This window comes from Rhinopithecus bieti, unplaced genomic scaffold (assembly GCF_001698545.2).
Source record: "Rhinopithecus bieti isolate Rb0 unplaced genomic scaffold, ASM169854v2 scaffold_74680, whole genome shotgun sequence".
Lineage (NCBI taxonomy): Eukaryota > Metazoa > Chordata > Mammalia > Primates > Cercopithecidae > Rhinopithecus > Rhinopithecus bieti.
Window position 1 is genome coordinate 883461 of NW_016828033.1, and position 22039 is coordinate 905499.

A 22039-nucleotide genomic window follows, 5' to 3' on the forward strand; every position below is an offset into this window, starting at 1 on the left:
AAAAAAAAAAAAAAAAAAAAAAAAAAAGGGCAAGCTGTAGGAATAACCTGTCAATACATATGTCTATGCAGCCAGATTTGTACAGTAACAGATGCACTTTATTTAGAACTATCCACTATGACGGCAGCTACTGGCCAGGGGCTGATGATAAGGGCAGCTATCGCTGCTGACTCTTTTTATATCTTACTTGGATCTTTTATATGGGGAATATAGTCATTTACTTATGAAATAATACAAAAGGAGAAAAACACACAAGCAAATCACAAAAGGTATCAAAACCAAGTTCTAACACTTCCCAGTCCCCTCCTAACTCCCTCCCCTCCCACTAATAGACTTGTTCTGGAGAAGGGAGAAGGGCTTTTTATTTAATTAAAATGTAAAATGCTTTCTCTCTCTCTCCTGGTTTTTTTTTCTTTTCTTTTCTTTTTTATTGCCAGGTGGCTAGGGATATTCTGCTGACTCAGCAGTGAGTAATCAGCTTTGACCTAAATAATAGAATAACTCGAAGTGGCAGCTGCAGTTGCATAAGTGTGATCCAAGTCTGCAGTTCCTTCCCTCTCCCTCTCCTCTCCCCCACCAGCTCCAGGACTTGGCAGGCCAGCCAGTTTCAGCAGGTTCTTTCCGCCTCTCCACCCCCACCACCTGGCTCGTCCCAACTTCATTTCTCATCAGTTCTTTTCCAAAACAGCCCCACCATGGAAGCAGACTTGACCTCATCTCCTCCCTCCCCCAGCAAACCCTCACCATGGGCTTTACCACACGGGCTCTCCCTGCTGGGCCCTGCGCCCTGTCCTCCAGTGCCCTCCATTATACACTCAATGACCTCTCCACAGAGGGTGGCCTTTCCTCAAAACCTCTCGCTTGACAGTCATCAGCATGTCACCACAGGACAGCAGGAAGCAGAGTTCCCCATGTGCATATGTTCACGCCACGCTCGAACTCTCTACTATGTCTCTCAAAACAGATACAAGCTGGGCTTATTGTATGCAGCTGGCTTGCCTGGCACCTGCTAAGAGGATGAGGAGGGCTGGATGATGGTGGGGGTAGGTGGATAGGTGGAAGGGGTCCTGGAATAAAAAGTGCCAGCATTTAATGAAAGATGGCATCTACCAGCCGGGCTCAGTGGCCTCACTTTGAGAGGCCGAGGTGGGTAGATCACTTGAGGTCAGGAGTTCGAGACCAGCCTGACCAACGGGGGGAACCCCATCTCTACTAAAAATACAAAATTAGCTGGGCGTGGTGGCGCATGCCTGTAATCCCAGCTAATTGGGAGGCTGAGGCAGGAGAATCACTTGAACAGGGGAGGCAGAGCTTGCAGTGAGCCAAGATGGCACCACTACACTCCAGCCTACACTACACTACACTCCGTCTCAAAAACAAAAACAAAAACAAAACATCTACCGAGCCTTCCTGACAGCTTGGTTCTTGTTTTATTGAATACCTTATAAGAGGATTGGATGCTTATCTGGTATGGCCTGCCATAAAATAAAATTGAAAAAAAAAGAGGACTTGAGGGGCCTATGGAAGTGGATTAAAAAAAAAAAAAGTATTCAACAAACCAGAAAACAGAACGTCTGTACACAGACTCAAAGCAACTGGGAGTGTCAGGCATAAGGAAAGGGAGAAAGGAAGTTTGTGTATAGCTAATGCATGTACGTGTGCACCCTGCTGGGCAGAGGGATGGCAGCTCCACATGGCCTTCACAGCTAGGAGGAAAGGGATGCTGCAGAGGGAGAGGTGTGGAGCTGGTTTCCATTTCCCCTAAAGGAAATAAGGAGGAATACGCTTGGGAATAAGAAGGATTTAAGAATATTTTTCTGCTTATGAAGGTAGACAAATATTTGAACACGTATTTCAAGGACACTGAAAATTCCTATCTTTGGAGGACAAGATTGGCTACTGTTAAGTTGGAGATAATTTCCTTGCAGTTCTGCTGAGAAGGCAGAGGACGAACTTAGATAAGCTTTATTGAATCTTTGACTACAGGAATAGAGGAGGGGGGTCTTGTCATTTTTGTCATCAACCAGTTTCTAAATTTCTCCTTGGCTTGGTGTTCTCAGAGTGTAGGTGAGGGGTAGGCTGTGGAGAGGACTGTGTAACCTGTCATTCTGGAGCAGGGCTACGGGCAGGTGTTGTTCTTATCTCCTAGGAGGGTTTGGATCTTTCTGGTCTGAGGGGATGCCCAAAGGGCTACACTACTTTGGAGGGTCTTTGTGCAAGAGGCCAAACCCTTGGCAGATTTGGGGAATGCAAAGGAAGCCATGGGGTCTGGCTGCCCGGGAACTTCATCAACCTGTGGCCTGGCTCCTCTCCTAGGGAACAAACTGAACAGCCTCGGGGTTCTTGATTTCTAGTAGGAGGGTAAGGGTGGCCTCTTGTCTGAGACACTTTAGCAGCGTCAGCGAAAAAAGGAAACTGTCTGTGTGCAAAGAAACACCAAAACAGCAGTGGCCAGCACTTCTGTGGCCCTGCTTCCCACCCTCCCATTAGCCAATCTGATGACAGAAACGGCACTCTTCCTGCATTCCCACACCCTCACTCCTCCTCCTCCCCCTCTCAACTCTGGATTCAGCTAGCACGCAAGGATAAAGTGGCCCCAGCATCTTGCCCACCCTCAGTGACTGATATGACTGGGGTACTGGGTGTCTAACACTGTGCTGAGGGTGTCCCCTTCCTTCTCTCTTGCAGTCCTTGTGACCACGACCTCTTGAGGCAGCCAGGATTCACTCCCCACCTCACAGTAGGGTGGGCGGGTGATTCTGCTCAGCACTCACCACTGCAGTTAGAAAGTGGTGGACTGGAGATGCAGGTGCAGGCAGCCTGGTTTTGGAGCCTGTATTCCTCTGCCTCCAGATCTGTGAGCAGGCCCGACCAAACACAAGGAATACACCCCCCAAAAAATGTCTTGGCCCCATATCACAAATGGCCTGGGTGGTGGAGGTCTGTCCCAGGGTTGACCACCACTTCCAAAGAGGGCTCACTTGCCAAGGAGACCGCCTCTTGGGTCCCAGCTGCCCGCCCTGTAAGAGGCTACTGAGGTAGGTGAGTGATCTCTTCCTCCCCCATCCCATAGCAGGACAGAAGGAAAAGTGTCAGGACCTGGGAAAGCATATGGCCAGGATAATCACTATCCTCAGCTAAGTGTATGTGTGTTAGAAGGTGTGGGAAGTCAGGGACCGAGTGAACTCTAGAGGTGGAGCCCCTGAAACATATGTAACTATTTACTTTAGAAATTAGTTTTTGATTAAAGATGTAAGATACCCCAATCCATTGAGATGACTAATATCAGAGATAAAGTTTTGAGACTTCCTAGAAATACGGCTCTGCAGAACTTCTCTAGAAAGCCTCGCTAACCTGTTCCAGCCCACAGAGATCTTTTCCCTTCTCTGAATTTTACTGTTACTGTTGTTTTTAATTTTTTTTCTTTTTTTTTAGAGATAGGATCTCACTATGTTGCCCAGGCTGGAGTGCAGTGGCTATTATTCATAGGTGTGATCAAGCTCACTATAACCCAGAACTCCCAGGGTCAAGCGGCCCTCCTACCTCAGCCTCCCAGGTAGCTGGAACTACAGGTGTGCACCACCATGCCTAGCTCCCGTCTCTGAATTTTTACTGCAATTGAATCCTAACCACAGTATCCGTCTATATGGCTTTTCTCCTAGTTAGAAAACTCATCAAGGGCAGGGACCATGGACAAACTCTTCTCTAAGAGAGTTAAAAAAGTGTGACTTGACAAGTTGAGGTAGAAGTAGATGTGGACTTACTGCCATGAAGCCAGAGTAATCTTCCTAGGCGCAGCTGGGAGTAGCCAGCATAGTGCAGTGCACTGGACAGACAAGAAATCAGGAGCCCTTGCACTCCACACGGCCTGCCTCCCTGGGCAAGTCACTTGTCTGGCTCTCTGTTTCCTTATCTGTTCTGGGAAAATGTTAATACTGGCCCAGCTTACCTCATGGACTTGTCATTAGGCCCAAATCAGATAATATAGGTGAAAGTGCTTTGACCTGGCCAGTGAAAATTACAGTGACTCCAAGGAGCTACTTAAGTTTCTTTCCCTTTCTTTCTTTCTTTCTTTCTTTCTTTCTTTCTTTCTTTCTTTCTTTCTTTCTTTCTTTCTTTCTTTCTTTCTTTCTTTCTTTCTTTCTTTCTTTCTTTCTTTCTTTTTCTTTCTCTCTGTCTTTCTTTTCTTTCTCTCTGTCTTTCTTTCTTTCTTTTTTTTTTCTCCCACCAGACAATTGTATGCAGAATCCATTCATACAAAACACACTTGGAGGAAACTGAAAGAAAAGTAATGGGGAAAAGAAAAGGAGGCAGGGTGAGATGGCTCAGGCCTGTAATCCCAGCACTTTGGGAGGCCAAGGTGGGCGGATCACTTGAGGCCAGGAGTTCAAAACCAGCCTGGCCAACACGGTGAAACCCCATCTCTACAAAAAATACAAAAATTAGCTGGGCATGATGGCTCACGCCTGTAATCCCAGCAACTTGGGAGTCTGAGGTGGGAGAATTGCTTGAACCTGGGAGACGGAGGTTGTAGTGAATGGAGATCACGCCACTGCACTCCAGCCTGGGAGACAGAGTGAGACCCTGCCTCAAAAAAAAAAAAAAAAGGAGAGAAGGAAGGAGAGTCAGAGAATGTAGACCACCAGGGAGGCTAAAAGAGGCCGTCCCTCAGACTGTGCACAGTGGCTCACACCTGTAACCACAACACTTTGGGAGGCCGAGGCAGGAGGATCACTTGAGCCCAGGAATTCAAGGCTGCAGTGAGCTGTGATCATGTGACTGCACTCCAGCCTGAGTGACAGAGGACTCTGTTCTAAAAATAATAATAATAAATATAATAAAAGAGGCTGTCTTGCTACCAAGACCCAGATGACACTTACATAAGCAGATGGCAGCCAGGAGCCGAAGGCCAGACTCTGGGGGGAAGCAGGTAGGGAAGAGCGGCTGCAGCACGTAGTTGGAGAAGGTGAGGGCAATGACAGCCTGGTTGGTGGGGTAGATCACCAGCACAGCAATCCACAGCCTCAGGAACCTGAAGGAGGAATGGGACATCCCCGCCGACAGGCATGGCAGGGATGCAGAGCCATCAGGGGAGAGCCCGGGCAAGTCATGCATCTCTTTTTTATTTTCAGGGATGCTGAAGAGCCCAGCCTCTGCCCCCACCCACAAATGAGACACCCAGCCTTCTGCAATGACAATAAAATGGTTTAATGATGAAGAACTAAATTTCCACAAGCACTAACACAAGTCTTGGCATTCTTTCTTTCTCTTCTCTCCTTTCATCATCTCTTCTCCATCACTGTGGCCACCAGCATCCAATGGTGGAAAAACAAAATTTGCAACCCCAGAATGTTGATAGACAGGACATACTAAGTGTGTGGTTACAGAAGCAACAAACAGGAGAGGTATCAAGTGGAGGTTTGTAGGGGAAGCGCCTTTCACACCCTTTGGCCCATTGGTGAGGGTTTACCAATGGCAGGGATGCAGAAATTGAGGATATTTAAGATTAGGGTCCAACTCTAGAGGAAGGCCATTATCCTTGGTAGTGTGAGAAGAGGGTACACTCTACCTTAAGTGGCCACTCTCACTTATCAAGATAGAAGAGGTTTGTTTTTGTGATGTGCTTTCTCTGGGAATCTATGGTCAGTGTTGTTATACAGTTCCGTTTGCTCTCACTCATAGAATCTTTCCCACTAAGATCAACATAGAGGTCAAAACTACAAAACTGGTCCCTCCGTCATTCTCAGGAGCCTCAAGGGGACACAAGGTTACACTAGCAACCATGGCAGGAAAGCAGAAGAGACATTCCATTCTCTAGCACCCCCTGGCACACTGGAGACTGGAAACTCCTAGCGTTGGCTTTTTCTGATCTGACCTCCTTCTGAATGTCTTCCTCCTTTTCCCCTAGACCATTCAGGTCTCCACAGATCCTCTTACCCAGCCAGTCCTCCGAAGATGTCCTTGACATAGGAGTAGTCACCTCCAGATTTGGGGATGGTGACCCCAAGTTCAGCATAGCAGAGGGCTCCCACAACTGTGATGAAGCCTGTCACGATCCAGACGATGAGAGCAAGGCCCACAGAACCGGCATTCTCCAGCACGCCCTTTGGCGAGACAAAGATTCCAGAGCCGATGATGTTCCCTGCGTGGTACACCAAGGGTAAGAAGGGGAGACAGTAGAGACAGGATGGTTGGCAGCATTGGCATTTGGAGGGTGGTCTCATCTCTGATCTGATTCTGAAATGCCTTGGAGATACATAAATGATCTGCAGGCAGGTGTCTAGCAATAATTCTCCCTGAAGTAGGGTAAAGAAGAGCAGAGAACTGACACATATTGACTAGGAACTTGGTCAGGTACTTTCCACATCTCATTTAATCCTCAGGATGACACTATGGAATCAGATATCATTTCTCATATTTTACAGAGGAGGAAACTGAGTCTCAGAGATACCAAGTGAGTTGCTTAGGTCCACATTGCAGAAAGTGATGGTGAAGTATCGAATCTCAGGACCCTCCAGCTGAGAGACATGTGGTCCACCCAAAGTGATAAGGCCCTCAAGACTCTGAAAATGGCAGGGCTGGAAAAGTGGACTGTTTTCAGAGAACACTTGCCCACTGGAAGGCTTCAAAAATGAGCCAAAGGACAATCTTTTTTGGACAGATTGTGGTCACACCCCAAGATTGGGGGTTTTCAAGACTCGTGAGTGTGGAAAACACTCCTGGAGGCTGGCTTCTACCCTAGACATGACAGCCCCACCCTTGGTGAAGAACGTAAAATAACTCTATAAAAACAGTGCTAGTAGTTTAGAGGTGGTGTGTAGGAATGCAATCTGTACAAAGCCTCAGTACTATATTCTTTCAAAGGTCATTACCCACCAATCTTTCATGTGACCCTCAAAACAACCTTATGGAATTCAGGGAGAGGAGAGAGGCAGGTACTTCCCTCTCTATTTTACAAACTAAGAGATTAAGACATAGAGGGGTTAAGTGGCTTTCTCCAAATTCCACAGCTACTGATGGGTAAAATTGGATCTAGAAGTCAGTCTCCTGATACTTAATCCAGCGCTCTTTCCACTAATCCACTTCTGCTTGTGTGCAGGGGCTGGTTTTCTCCTGAGAGGTGAGGCCCACAGCCAGTACTGAATGGCTGGCTGCTGGGTTGTGTGTGTTACGCAGAGGAGGAACAGGAGTGTGGAGGCTGTTCCTGACATGCTTCTTCCCAACTGTTCCCCTGTCCACTTCTTGTGATAAAATAGGTCATCAAGGTCCATTGGGTGGGTGCTTTGAAAGTGCTGCTTCATGCTCTGCCCAGCTGCACCACTAAATGCCTGAGGAAAGGAGCAGAGACCAAATGGATCCAGGTGGAAAGGCAGAGCTAGAGTACCCTAAAGTCAGCTGGATTTGACTGTGTTCTAAGGACATCTCAAGCCTCCATGAGCTCTCTGTAGTGGTCTGGAACCAGTGAGATGGAGATTGTAAGGTCCTATGCTCAGCTTTCAAAAACTGACGCTCAGATCTCAACCATAACACAACCGCAATCTAGCCCTGAGACTGAAATATAGAATCAGGGGGCACAGGCTGAAGTTAGATACAGATGAAAAGGAAGCACATATTTGTCTCAAATATGTCTTCCTAATTTTGGTGCTAACGGTCTTTCGCAACAGAAAGGGGCTGCTTATAGAAATGAAACTAAGAAAAATAATTCCTCATCATCAAATTAGTGATATAACTATCAGGTGAAGAGAAGATAGAAAAAGGAGATTCTGAGTGCCGCCAAACCTTACAGACTTTTCCTCTTCTTGTAAGTTTGTGTAAAGTTCTATGATAGACCAACAGGACATCTTTCAGCCTCTCTCAGACAGTCCCCATATGGTCTGTTCAGAAGTACTGGGTTAGTAGAGACTAAAAGACCTGCTTGTAGTATTCCAGGATTTAGGACACGTTCCCCTTGTCAAATGATTCTTCGCCTGCCAAACTGCTGTTCCCTGAAAGACATCAAGTGCTGGGAAATGACAGATCTAGAGACAGGTTTGCTAATAGTGCTGAAAGACGATAGTAAATTCCTTGCCTAGCAGGAAATTATCAAAAGAGCGATCTATAGGGCATTTCAAAGCCTGCCAAGATGAAAGCAATAGAACTAGGGTTATAAAACCAGCTCAAGAGGTTAGAAAAACAATCAATAGCAGCAGAAAAACAAGGTTTGACTTTGGTCTTTAAGGTACTGAAAAGGGAGGAGTGTATAGCTAGGTGCTTCTTAGAGCCAAGAATGGCTGTTGCAAGAGGGAAAATGAGGATGGGTGTTATTTACTAGATCTGATCTTCTCAGGAATGAAGAGTGTCAATGTTCCACTAAGGGTTTGTAGAAAACAAACACTGCAGCAGGGATCAGTGAGTGCTTCTCTTCTGCTTTCACTCTAACATTTCGAGTGTGTGTGCTCTTTCCCTTGTTCTAGGCCACAGGAGCCACTGGAAGGTGGGATGTGCAACACTAATTGCCCACTTCTTGCCTTCACTTCTTCTTGGAGGCCCCAGCCTTTAAGAACTCTAGCAGAGAGCTGCCAGAGGGATTGCGAGGGTCACAGTAGATTGGCATTGGAATAAGAGTCCTCACTTCAAAAAATTGGGTTTCTCTCCCCAAAACCTTAATTTTGACCAAATTAAAATTACAAAGATAGGCCAGGCATTGGTGGCTCATGCCTGTAATCCCAGCACTTTGGGAGGCTGAGGCGGGAGGATCACTTGATCCCAGGAGTTCGAGACCAGCCTGGGCGATATAGGGAGATCCTATCTCTAAAAAAAAAAATTTTTTTTTTTAAATTAGCCAGACTGGTGGCATGCACCTATAGTCCCAGCTACTAGGGAGGCTGAGGTGGGAGGACTGCCTGAGCCTGGGAGGGCGAGGCTGCAGTGAGCTGTGAGTACACCACTGCACTCTAGTGACAGAGCAAGACCCTGTCTCAAATAAATAAATAAATAAATAAATAAATAAAATTACAAAGATAAAAGCTAAAAAATATTGAGCTACACTAGTGTAAATTAAGTGCTAGGGAATAGGAAAAAAATGAGTGTCTCTGATTCTAGGAAATCACCCCCTAGCAAACTAGAAAAGTCAGGAACACTTCCTTCACCTTAGCAGCCTCTGGGACTTCTGCAGGGGACAGAATGTCACTCACAGCAGAAATATGTTCTAGAATGGAAAGAAAATTGACGTTACATTTACTCAACAGTAGGGTCTACTACTTCTATCCAATCTTTAGTGTGATCATCTCTCTGATATTCATCTCCAATAGACTGTAAGCACCATGAAAGCAAGAACTATGCTGCTTTCCCTTATCTGTGAAGTGTCCCCAGTAGACACTCTGTAATGTTTAATTAATAAATGATATCTGACACCGTTTGTGCATCTCTACAGAGCAATTTAGTATACCTATTTCTTTGGAACATCCAAATCCTGTGAGAATGTTAAGCATATATTGCAGGCAAATGAGTAAAGCAACCCACTTATTTCACTGCTAAGGAAAGTAGACGGACTATTATTACCATCTCCTATTTATTTATTTATTTACTTTGAGATGAAGTCTCGCTCTGTCACCTAGGCTGGAGTGCAGTGGCACTTTCTCGGCTCACTGCAACCTCTGCCTCCCAGGTTCAAGTGATTCTCATGCCTCAACCTCCCGAGTAGCTGGGATTACAGGCATGTGCCACCACACCTGACTAATTTTTGTATTTTTAGTAGAGATGGGGTTTCACCATGTTGGCCAGGCTGGTTTATAACTCCTGACCTCAAGTGATCCACCCTCCTTGACTTCCCAAAGTGCTGGGATTACAGGCGTGAGTCACTGCGCCTGGCCTACCATCTCCAATTTATAGGGGAAGAAAGTAGGACAACTATTATTCCTTTTTCAAGTGGGGAAAATGAGGGCGGTATTATTATCCCTATTTTATGGATGAAGAAACTGAGACCTAGAAAGGCAGTTATTTGCCTATATCATAGGGTAAGTTCGTTGTAGCTGGACTGGAACCTAAATCTTCTGTCACAGCCTCCAGCTTTTCCCTGAAAATAAAAGGTCTTCCTAATACACGAGGGTCAGTCTTCCATGCTCTACTTTATAGGCAATGGGCATGGTTCACAGGAGCAACTTATTAAAGAGTTGGAACACAGATCTGATTCATTCCTTCTATTGCAGTACCACTTTCAATGGGCATTTATAAAACATTGATATCCATTACCTTACTTGGTCTCCTAACTACTTGCTTAGGTGCACAGGGCAGGTTGTATCATTCCTATTTTACCATCGCAAAAACTGAGGCTCAGAGAGGTGAAGGGACTTTATCAAAGTCATGCACTGTATAAGTAGCAAGACCTGGATGAGAAGCTAAGTCCTTAGACTCGTGGTCGAGGCTTTCCTCCATGATTCCATGTTGCCTACCCTCTGGAAACTGCAAAACAGACACTTTAACAGTTGGGCTTTTCAACTTGGACACTGTCTTAAGTGAGACTTTTCCAGAGTGGCTTTGAAAAAGACGAACTGGGAAAAGGCTTTTCTACTTTGACTATGAACCTTTCTTTCTTTCTCTTTTCTTTCCTTTTTTCTCCTTCCTTCCTTCCCTCCTCCCTCCCCGTCCCTCCCCTCCCTCCCTCCCTCCCTCCCTTCCTCCTTCCCTTCCTACTGCCTTCCTTCCTTCCTTCCTTCCTTCCTTCTCTTTCTCTCTCTGTCTCTCTCTCTTTCATTCTTTTTTTTGAGACAGAGTCTCACTCTGTCACCCAGGCTGAAGTGCAGTGGCACGATCTCAGCTCACTGCAACCCCCGCCTCATGGGTTCAAGTGATTCTCCTGCCTCAGCCTCCCGAGTAGCTGGAATTACAGGCGTGCACCACTATGCCAGGCTAATTTTTGTATTATTAGTAGAGATGGGGTTTCACCATATTGGACAGGCTGGTCTCGAACTCCTGACCTCAGGTGACCCACCTGCCTTGGCCTCCCAAAGTGCTGGGATTATGTGCTTGGCCGTAGGTCTCACCACTCTTTCACCCAAGCTGGAGTGTAGTGGTGTGATCATACTCACTGCAGCCTCAAACCCCTGGGATCAAGTGATCCTCCTGTTTCAACCTCCCGAGTAGCTAGGACTATAGGTGTGTGCCACTACACCCAGCTAATTTTTTTTTTAGGCGGAGAAGGGGGTCTCACTATGTTGCCCAGGCTGGTCTCGAACTCTTGGCCTCAAGTGATCCTCCTGCCTTGGCTTCCTAAAGTGCTGAGATTATAGGCATGAGCCATCCCGCCCGGCCAACAAACGTTTCTTGATGAGATACAGGAAGAAGGTTGATCACTGTGGGTTTTTTCCTCCAATGTTTTAGCTTAGACTCTTTGTCTGTAAAGCCACTTAGAATGAGATGCACATCTATCTGGTATTGCTGAGGTACTCAAGGTTAGAGTTTTAGTCCTGCTTCTATCCCCCGCAACTAATAAAGTAATCATCTTATCACACAGATCTTCTTTAGTGAAGAATGAATTCTAGGATGCCTGGACAATGAAACCCAGTTTGGCTTGTTCTGTCAAAGAAAACCAAGCAAACCATTTCATTAAAAGGAGCCACGTTGTCTCAATGGGCAAGTCTTCACTAGAAAAATTGCCGGAATTGAGAAAACCCACATTTGCCGTGAATAATCACTAACTCCCCCATCTGTAGACCAATATCCGTGTGACTCCCATTAAAGCATTACTCACATCTAGGCTTGTCCACACTAGAATGTTACAGCCATCAGAGAATTTCCTAAGGCATGAGATTACAGACTTCTGACGCCCAACAGACCCTCAGATCCAAAAGGCTTTGGCCTTCCTTACTCATGCTAGCCTTGAAATCTAGCCACAGCCTTCTCCTGGGGCTTGGAGGTTTTGGCCATTTCCATGATGTCCAGAGAAAGCTAGGTGATCCTGCTTTGTGTTTCTTCCACAAAGTGGCTGAGAGGATCTCAGAGCTTTTCAGGACTAAGGGAACAGCGTGAAAGCAGGTCTGGCATGTGGGGCCCAGGCTTTGATCTTCACGCCAGGCCTGGAAGCTCACCATGCTTCTCACCCTGTTTACACTTTCCCATCAGGACTGTACAAACAGCTCCTCAGGGGTGGTAGCAGGTCAAGACTCTGACACATGCCCTGAGGAGTCAACATCTTCTGCAGATAGAGATGTGGAAGGCACTGCAGAACTCTGCTGTTCTGGATTCCTTATTGAAAACATGGAAAGGGCACTAGACTTAGAGCTGGAGGAGAAACTTTGTTCTTGCTTTGCTATGTGACCTGAATTTTTGTGAAAATCACTCTCCTCATCTGCAGAATAGGAGTAATTGTTCCTGCCCTGCCTACCTCAACAGGGTTGTTGTGGGGAATCAAGGGAGAGCCTATATGTGAGGCACTTTACAATTTGTGAAATGCTAACAAATGTAAGGAATGGCTAGGATTTGTAGCAGTAGGGACAGAGACCAGTCCTAGAAGAATTCAATGGACTTGCTTTGGAGGCTTGGCTCCAAAACAGTACGGTACAGCCAAGACTGTAAAACATTCTCTGAGTCATTTGTCTGCTGGTCTAGGTGTAATTTTTAGATGCCGCAGGTGGGTGGACAGCAGGTAATCACATCTCAAAAGGTATTTATTGAGCGCCCACTCTGTACATGCTTGTTTTGGAAGGTAATGGGGAAGCACTTGTTCACACACGGACTTTTAATGAAACGAATGGAGCCAACTACCAGTTACTGAAAGACAGGCATCGTAGCCTGGGGGTGGTGGGGGGCTGAGTGTTGAGCCCTCAAATAAGCCCATGAAGGACCCACATCTTGCCTCCAGCATTCCCAGCCCAACTGGGGAGCCAGGCATCTACAGTGAGAGGCTTTGTCTTCCTCGGTGGTTTTCAACTGAGAACAACTTTGTCTACCACCTCAAGAAGACAGCTGGCCGTATCTGGAGACACTTTTGGTTGTCACAATGAGGGTGGGAGAGCTACCAGCACCTGGTGTGTAGAGGCGGGTAATGCTGCTAAACATCCTACAATAGACAGGACAGCCTCCCACAACAAAGTATCTGGGCTTCATTGAAGTTTGAAGGTAGAACAAGGCTTCTTAACCTCAGCACTGTTACCTTTTGGTTGAGCTCCAATCCCTTTCAAATTTGAGCCTGGATGATTTTTTTTTTTTTTTTAAGCTAAGCACACAAAATGTATTATTCATGGGAATAACTCATTTTAAACAGAACAAAATTTTCATTGTGGTAAAAACACATAACAAAATTTACCATCTTAACCATTTTTAAGTCTATAGTTTAGCAGTGTTAAGTACATTCACATTGTTGTGAGGCAATCTTGAATGATGATTTGTTTTTGACTGACTGCTATTATTCAATACTCACCATGTACTAGGTTATAGGATGTGAAAGTGAGACACAGTGCCTGGTTTCAAGGAACTGTATGGAAAGGGAAGACACATATGTACAGACACAGAGCTGACACCACCACGCAGAGCAGAAGCTGCATGAGGGCTATTGCAATATATGACAAGATTTTAATGCGTGGAAAAAAAAATCACTGGCATAGGCTGTTCAGAAAAGTCTTCCTGGAAGAGGGAAGTGTCAGACTGATGCTGATGAGTGTCAGACTCAGCTCAGCAAAGAGAAAAAGAAAAGCAACCAGCTGGTTGCTAAGCAGATCAGACTTGGGCTGAAACGGTCAGTCTTCTCACTGGATCCGTCCAATTCAAATTTCAGAACCAAAATTATTGAGTGTGTGAGTTGGAGGTGGGAACCACTAATCATCAATGGTTCCCCCCATTCTACAGCATACTGATGCACTATGGCATTTTCCAATAAATATTAATTTATTTCTCTCTTTGGGTTAAAGGAATGCAAGGGCTTTGTTTTATTTTTTTAATTTTTACTTTTTTTTTTTTTGAGACAAGGTCTCACTCTGTCACCCAGGCTGGAGTGCAGTAGCACTATCACAGCTCACTGCAACCTCTGCCTCTGGAGCTCAAGCAATCCTCCCACCTCAGCCTCCCTAGTGCTGGGACCACAGGCATGTGCCACCCCACCTGGCTAATTTTTAAATATTTTGTAGAGGCAGGATCCCACTGTGTTGCTCAGGCTGGTCTTGAACTCCTGGATCCGAGTGATCCTCCCATCTCAGCCTCCCAAAGTGCTGGAATTACAGGTATGTGCCACCCCACTCAGCCAGCTTTGTTCAAATACTCCACAACAAATTTCCATTGCACAGCTAAGTAAACTGATAATTAGCTTGCTCAAGATTACGAAGATTGTAAATGGGGAAGCGGTTTGCAAACTTAAGACTATCTCTAAAGCCCATCTTTTTCTAATCAGTGGTTCTTCCCATTCTATGGCATGCTGATGCAAATCATGGAAAAATTCACATTAAACTTTCTGCTTTCAGTATCAGGGTCCAAATACCACCTTAGGTCAACCTGACCTGTCTTTATCAGCTGCTTACTAAACACTCTCTGCAGAACTGTACTCTTAAAAAGCAGCTGAAGTATTTGTGCATTTCCTAAATGTACAAACAAGCACCTTTAAAACAGAGAGACAGATGAGAAAAGTAATAATTCTGCAGCAGTGGTGCTCTGTCTGAGTAATCTGCTTTTGCAATGTGCAGTTGAGTGTGAGGTTGCCTGGTCCATCTTCAGACATTGTGAAACCTTCTCCCCAGAAGTAACGTCACTGCTGATGCTGAGGATATTTAAAGCAGGGAGCAAACCAATGAGAAGACATGTGACTGTGACAAAGATGAGGGATGAGATGTGATCAATAAAGGTTTTCAGCTCAAACTTCACTCATTCTATAAATAAAACAGCTTAAAATAGACTTGAGGGATTATTTTGCCTCCTAGAAATAAAATTCACCAGTGCTCAGGACAAGGCCTAGAATATAGTGTGCTCGGTGAGTGTTTGTTAAAATATGGAATAATTCTGAATCCCATGTCCAGTTGCTCCCACTCCTGCCGCAGAGAGTAGCCTGCAGTTTGCCATTTCCAGATATCCAGGGAGAAGGGATCTGGGGGCCTGCTCTGTAGACATGTTCTGGGAGGGGAAGAAGGCATGGTCCTCCATGCTCTGTGTGCTCAGCAGGGGGTTAAACATTGGAAAGGAACAGTTTCTAGCCCCCTGGGTTCCTGAATGGCTCTCGTTTTCTGTAGTTTGTGATATACTCCTGGGATCATTTGCGTGTGCCTGCTTTTCTAGATCCATCTCCTTCTCCTACAATATCAACAAAATGACAACAGAAATTCCTGAGGCATTTCTTTGAAGGCAGCTGTGCTGCTGGATTACTCATCAGAAAGACAGAAGACCTCGGTAGCCTGGCAACTTGAGAAGCCCTAGCCAAGATACCCTACACCTCTACCCCACTTCAATAAGCTGATTTAACTCAGAAAAGTGTATATATGGTGCTGGCCTCCCTGAGAAGGTTATTTGATTTGGGTACAGTGGTGTTTTTTGTTTGTTTGTTTGTTGTTGTTTTGAGACAGAATCCTGGAGTGAGCAGTAGTGCAACTTGGCTCACTGCAACCTCCACCTCCTGGTTTAAGCAATTCTCGTGCCTCAGCCTTCCAAGGAGCTGGGACTACAGGCACTTGCCACCACACCTGGCTAATTTTTGTACTTTTAGTAGAGAGGGGGTTTCACCATGTTGGCCAGGCTTGTCCCGAGCTCCTGACCTCATGTGATCCACCCACCTCGGCCTCCCAAAGTGCTGGGATTACAGGTATGAGCCACCACACCTGGCAGGTACGGGGTGTTTTTAACTATGGTTGTTTAAAATGGCTGTCTGGTGTGTCTCTTGAACATAGTGTTTTACCTGCCAGATTCCTACTTTCTTTCCCTGACTCTAAGCATCTCCTGCTAGTAAGTCATTCTGTGTAACTCTGCTCTTTGAGGGAATATTATCGCCCTGACAACAGCAGATTCAACCAAATTACTCCTTGAGCTCTCTGGTTCCTGGAGGCAGGAAGCATCCAACCAAGGATCCCTGGTCCCAGACACCTTGCACTCCAGACTGAGGAGCATTTTAGTTAGGCCCAGGTGCTTCAGAGTTTAGTGACCTGGGTGGGAATCTAGGTTCTACCATCACCCAGTTACTTAACTGTTTGAACCTTTCACTTCTATAACAGTAGTTATTGTGTGGGATTAGATGAGAATACTTATAAAGTACTAATCGGGCACTATAAATCTGGTGCATAGTAAGTGCTCAGTGAATGGTAGCTACTTAATTATTATTACATTGCTGGGTATATAGCCTTTCTCTACTCACCAAGATGTGTTTGTTTTGAAATACCTCCTAGTGGCTTCTGTCCCAGAATTTTATTTGAGAACAATGAGAGTTTTAATCACATTTTCATCCTGAATGAACCAAATCCTAATCCCTCCATGTTTTGTGTGTGTATTTTTTTTTTTTTATTATTGACATACAAACTCAAGAAGCAGTTTTCACACTCCCTCCTTCTGGTCAACATCCAGTAGATATTTTTGGGATTAGAAGCTAATACATCATATTTGAGACTAAAATGCAAAATCTTCTAAAATGGTATAGACTACATGGGTGTGAGATCTTTCATACTTGAAATTTTTCCAAGTCAGCCCAGAGCCATTTCGGTACAGGTTATACCCATAGCCACACTTCTCTGTTGACAGAAACCCTTAAAGTTTTTTTGTCCCAATTTTTTCAGTATCAGACACCATAGTCTTTCTGGACTCCAATCTCAGGGTTGTCTTCTTCCATGGCCAACTGCCCCACCATGCAATACACATCAGCCTCCTCCTGTCTTGGTTACCAATTAGAAATGGGAAATGGTTAAGTGTTTTGGCTATGGAGTCATCACAGTTATCAGTGGTGTGACCCTAGGAAAATTAGCTACCAGCTCTGTGACTCAATTTCCCCATTTTTAACGTACAGGTAATTATAATAAGTACTTTCTTAGGATTGTTGTGAAGACTGAATAAAATAATATATGTAAAGAGCTTATAACTCAGGAATTGGCATTTAGGCCGGGTGCGGTGGCTCACCCCTATAATCCTAGCACTTTGGGAGACCGAGGCAGGTGGATCACTTGAGGTCAGGGGTTCGAGACTAGCCTGGCCAACATGGTGAAATCCTGTCTTCACTAAAAATACAAAAATTAGCTGAGCATGGTAGCTCACGCCTGTAATCCCAGCTACTTGGGAGGCTGAGGCAGAAGAATCACTTGAACCTGGGAGGGAGAAGTTACAGTGACCTGAGATTGCACCACCGCACTCCAGCCTGGGTGACAGAGCGAGACTCTGTCTCAAAAAAAAAAAAAAAAAAAAAAAAGAATTGGCATTTAGTAAGAGCTCAATAAATACTATTTTAAAAAGTCATGTTAGTTGGGAGATAGTGGTCTAGTAGCTAGATCTGCATCCAGTATTGTTCCGTAGCAAATATACCAAGATCCCCCATAAACATAAATTGTGCTGAAAATAAAATGGTCTGACATTATATACTTTTGGATTTATTATTACAGCTCTCCAAACAGCTTTTTCACCTTTGTTAAGTTTAGCTTAAAGCTGCCTCCATACATATTTTAAATTCCACTTAAAGTTTTCTCTATATGTAGTGAAACATAACCTAACTGGATGTGTAAATAGACTGTAACCTACTTTTGTACCATTAACTGAGTTTCAGCCAATCAAAGGCAGCCAACTATCCAACCCATGTTCAAATAAGGCAAACGTAGAGCTGTAACCAATCCAGCTGTTTCTGTACCTTACTTCCATTTCCTGTATGTCACTTGCCTTTTTCTGCCCATGAATCTTCTTCGACCATGAGGCTGCCCCAGAAACTCTGAACAAGTTCTAGTTCAAGAGGCTGCCTGATTCACGAATTGTTCTTTGCTCAATTAAACACTGCTAAATTTAATTTGTTTAAGGTTTTCCTTTTAATGCCTTCAAGACATAGATTCTGGTTACATACCTAGATATGTGACTGGTATAAATTACCTAAACGGCCAAGAACTCTGTGGGCACCTCTAACATGGCTGGGAAGAACACTGGTCCATAAAGGAAAGGTGTGCATGTGCAGGAATGAATGTAAGCATGGTCTGTGCTGGCCAGATGCCCCTCAGGCTCACCCAAATCTTCCTGCAACTGCACTGGGAATATTACTTTCTTCTACACCCAGCTGACAGCCCAGCTCCCCCATATAATGGGAACCTTCCTCACTGGGAACACAAAATTAGTTGCTATACAATGAACATTCATTTATAAAAATGAATAAGGATCTCTGTCCAGATTCTAAAAGAAAATGCTCCTTTAGGAGATAAAAAGAGAAATAGTGAAGAATAATGCTTACGAGCTTGATTCAGGATTCAGACAAGCTCTGGGTTTGAATCCTAGCTCCAATATTTTTTAGTTGTGTGATCTTCAGCAAAGTTGCTTACCCCTTTGAGTCTCTATTTCCTATCTGGAGGAAGAGATAATAAAGTGTCTACCGAATGAGTTATTGTGAATGACAAATAAGTTCAGGTATGTTAGATAATTGGATGAGTACCTGGCATATACTAAGTGTTTAATAAACACAGCATTAACAGTACCTTTGGTATCATTAATAAATGAACTTTGCTGTCTTCCACACCCTCTTTCGGCTTTGCGGTGAACTCCACATGCATGGTAAAATCTAAATTAATATGCTGCCAACAGGTTTCCTTAGCAAAGTACATGGAGAGCAAAAGCCTGGTTAGGTTAGGGCAAGGGTGATGTTAAAAGATTAAAATAGGCCGGGCGCGGTGGTTCACGCCTGTAATCCCAGCACTTTGGGAGACCGAGGTGGGCGGATCAAGAGGTCAGAAGATCAAAATCATCCTGGCTAACACAGTGAAACCCCAAAACCCTGTCTCTACTAAAAAAAAAAAAAAAAAAAAAAAATTAGCCAGGCATGGTGGTGCATGCCTGTAGTCCCAGCTACTCGGGAGGCTGAGGCGGGAAATCGCTTGAACCTGGGAGGTAGAGGTTGAAGCTACCGTACTCCAGCCTGGGTGACAGACACTCCGTCTCGGAAAAAAAGATTAAAATGGGCCAACCTAATTGTCCAGGTTGATCAAACTACTCCTAGCTTAAAGATTTTCAAGCCAGGTTCCCAGCAGCCCTGCAGATAAATGTTTCCTATTCATATTTTTGTCCTAGAGTCCGCTAAATTCAACAATCATTTGAGTAAGTATTCCTTAGCAGGCACTCTGTTAAACACTAAAGATTCAGAAATATATAAGACAGTTGGTTTTTTTTTTTTAAGAGGCAAGGTTTTGTTGGGCATGGTGGCTCACACCTGTAACCCCAACACTTTGGGAGGCCGAGGCGGGAGGATTGCTTGAGCCCAGGAGTTTGAGATAGCCTGGGCAACATGTTGAGATGTCTCTAGAAAAAATTTAAAATAATTTTAAAAATTATTAAACTACTTGGGAGGCTGAGGTGGGAGAATTGCTTTCAAGACTGCAGTGAACTATGGTTGCACCACTGTACTCCAGCCTGGTTAACAGAGTGAGATCTTGTCTCCAAAAAAAAAAAAAAAAAATGGGAAATGAGGTCTTGCTCTGTTGCCCAGGCTGGCCTGAAACTCCAGGGCTAAAATGATCAAGTAGATGGGACTACATGTATCTACCACCACACCTGGCTCAATTTTTCTCATAGTTCAATTTTTTTTTAAGGACACCATCTTTGATCTAGGAAATAATAGTTTAGTCATTGTGCTTTTACCTACGAAAACTCCCAGAATCCCCTACTTCATCTTCTCCTCAAATCCTTCAAGATGCTTCTTAATCTAGTTCTTAATAAGAACCTCTCTCTCCTTGCTTCCCACCATTCACCTAACTTTGCCCTCCTTCAGCTCTTACACAACTAAACCATGTCATTAATTTTCAATGTTCTCTGTTTAGTACATACGCATCTCATCTTCCCAATCAGGTTATAAGGAACTCTCTGGCATGAGTCTTTTATTAATTCATAGTATATTTCCATAACACCTACCATTCTGTTATCCCTGCTTTCAATCATCCATTGAATGAAATTTTATAAAACATGTACTTTAGGACAGGCGTGGTGGTTCACTCCTGTAACCCCAGCACTTTGGGAGGCTGAGGCGGGTGGATCACCTGAGGTCATGAGTTCAAGACCAGCCCGGCCAACATGGTGAAACGCATCTCTACTAAAAATGAAAAAAAAAACTAGCTGGGCGTGGTGGTGCGCACCTGTAGTCCCAGCTACTCGGGAAACTCAGGCAGGAGAATCGCTTGAACCTGGGAGGCGGAAGTTGCAGTGAGCTGAGATCACGCCACTGCACTCCAAGCCTAGGAGGTTGCAGTGAGCTGAGGTTGCATCACCGCACTCCAGCCTGGGCAACAGAGTGAGACTCTGTCTCAAAAAAAAAAAAAAAAGGTAGTATAAATTATCCCTCTAAGTCAGTTAGGTATGAGAGAGAGAGATTTAGGGCAAATGTACCTTTGACACAGTCCCTGAAAAAAATAAAAATAAAAAAGATTTGGGGGCCGGGTGTGGTGGTTCATGCCTGTAATCCCAGCACTGATAGGCTGAGGTGGGAGGATTTCTTGAGCCCAGGAGTCAGAGAGCAGCCTGGGCAATATAGTGAGACCCTGTTTCTACAAGAAAAAATTTAAAATTAGCTAGGTGTGGTGATGCATGCCTGTGGTCACAGCTACTGAGGAAGCTGAGGTGGAAGGATTGCTTGAGCCCAGGAGTTTGAGGCTGCAGCAATGCAGTCAGCCCACCACAGCACTCCAGCCTAGGCAACACAGCGAGACCCTGCTTCAAAAAAGAAAGAAAGATTTGGGACAAATGCCACTTTTCCATACCACATCACCTGATTCACTTAGAAAACTTCCTTTCTCTTTTCGACCTTTTTTTTTTTTTTTTTTGAGATGGAGTCACGCTCTGTCGGCCAGGCTGGAGTGCAGTGGTGCAACCTTGGCTCACTGCAACCTCTGCCTCCTGGGTTCAAGCGATTCTCCTGCCTCAGCCTCCTGAGTAGCTGGGACTATAGGCATGCGCCATGATGCCTAACTAATTTTTTGTATTTTTAGTAGAGACGGGGTTTCAACGTGTTAGCCAGGATGGTCTCGATCTCCTGACCTCGTGATCTGCCTGCCTCGGCCTTCCAAAGTGCTGGGATTGCAGGCATGAGCCACAGTGCCCGGCCCTCTTTTTACCTTTTAGTTCTCTTTTTTTCTGCAGTGTTGACATTGAACACCAGATCCCTGAAATCTACACAGAAAATGCCATTTCTATTTTTGCATTTGGTCTTGAAAACACTTGAATCACGATCATCCACTGAGAAACTTCTCCAGAAGAGGAAAGGGCAGTTCCTCAGCACATCTGCGACTCAACAGCCATGCAGGAGCGGAAGCAGAATGAATTTTTTCCCCTGTATCATCTTAAAGGGGAAATTTGTGTCTAGCTTGAGTTGAGGTAGCCTATTAACTCTACAAGGATTCTCATGCTTTGCAAAAATATCCCGATTTCTGTAAAATCACATATTTGGAATCATCACAGAACACCAGAGTTGCCATTCTTGTTACTGCAATGTCACCATGGGGAGCTTTGAGATTATTCTCCCGTTGAAGTACCATCCATAAGGTTGTGGACAAATCAGTAGTAACATATACCCATAGAAACTGTACTTATTTTATCTGAACACTCCCATTTCTTCATAGTCTTGAAAAAGATGTTAAAGGAAGAGACAAAAACATCAGTATACAGGAAAATACCTTCTACCCTTGAATACCTGAACCTATGTTGGGAAAGGTGAGCCAGACTGAGGCAGGAAGAAGGATGTTTAATTGTGCTTTTGTGCCTGTGGGCGTGCACATCTGTGTATAAGTCAGAACCTTCATAGAGGGAGGAAAATGCTTAATTCTGTCAGTCAAATTGGTGAAAGAGGTATCGGGCTCTGGGCTATTTATAGACCTTAAACTGGCATGTGCTATACATACTGAATACTTGGCTGTTCTCTCTTTTTTTTTTTTTCTTT

At 44.7% G+C, this 22039-nt stretch overlaps 1 protein-coding gene across 1 annotated transcript in view; it reads right to left on the minus strand.

Annotated features, from left to right (window-relative positions):
• SLC7A8 (solute carrier family 7 member 8) overlaps window positions 1-22039 on the minus strand; it is a 64465-nt gene that overhangs the window by 39365 nt on the left and 3061 nt on the right. The window contains exons 2-3 of the mRNA XM_017864201.1: window positions 5938-6142; window positions 4881-5032 (exon numbers count right to left, since the gene is read on the minus strand). Coding sequence (XP_017719690.1) covers window positions 4881-5032; window positions 5938-6142 — 357 coding nt within the window. The remainder of the gene's footprint in view (window positions 1-4880; window positions 5033-5937; window positions 6143-22039) is intronic.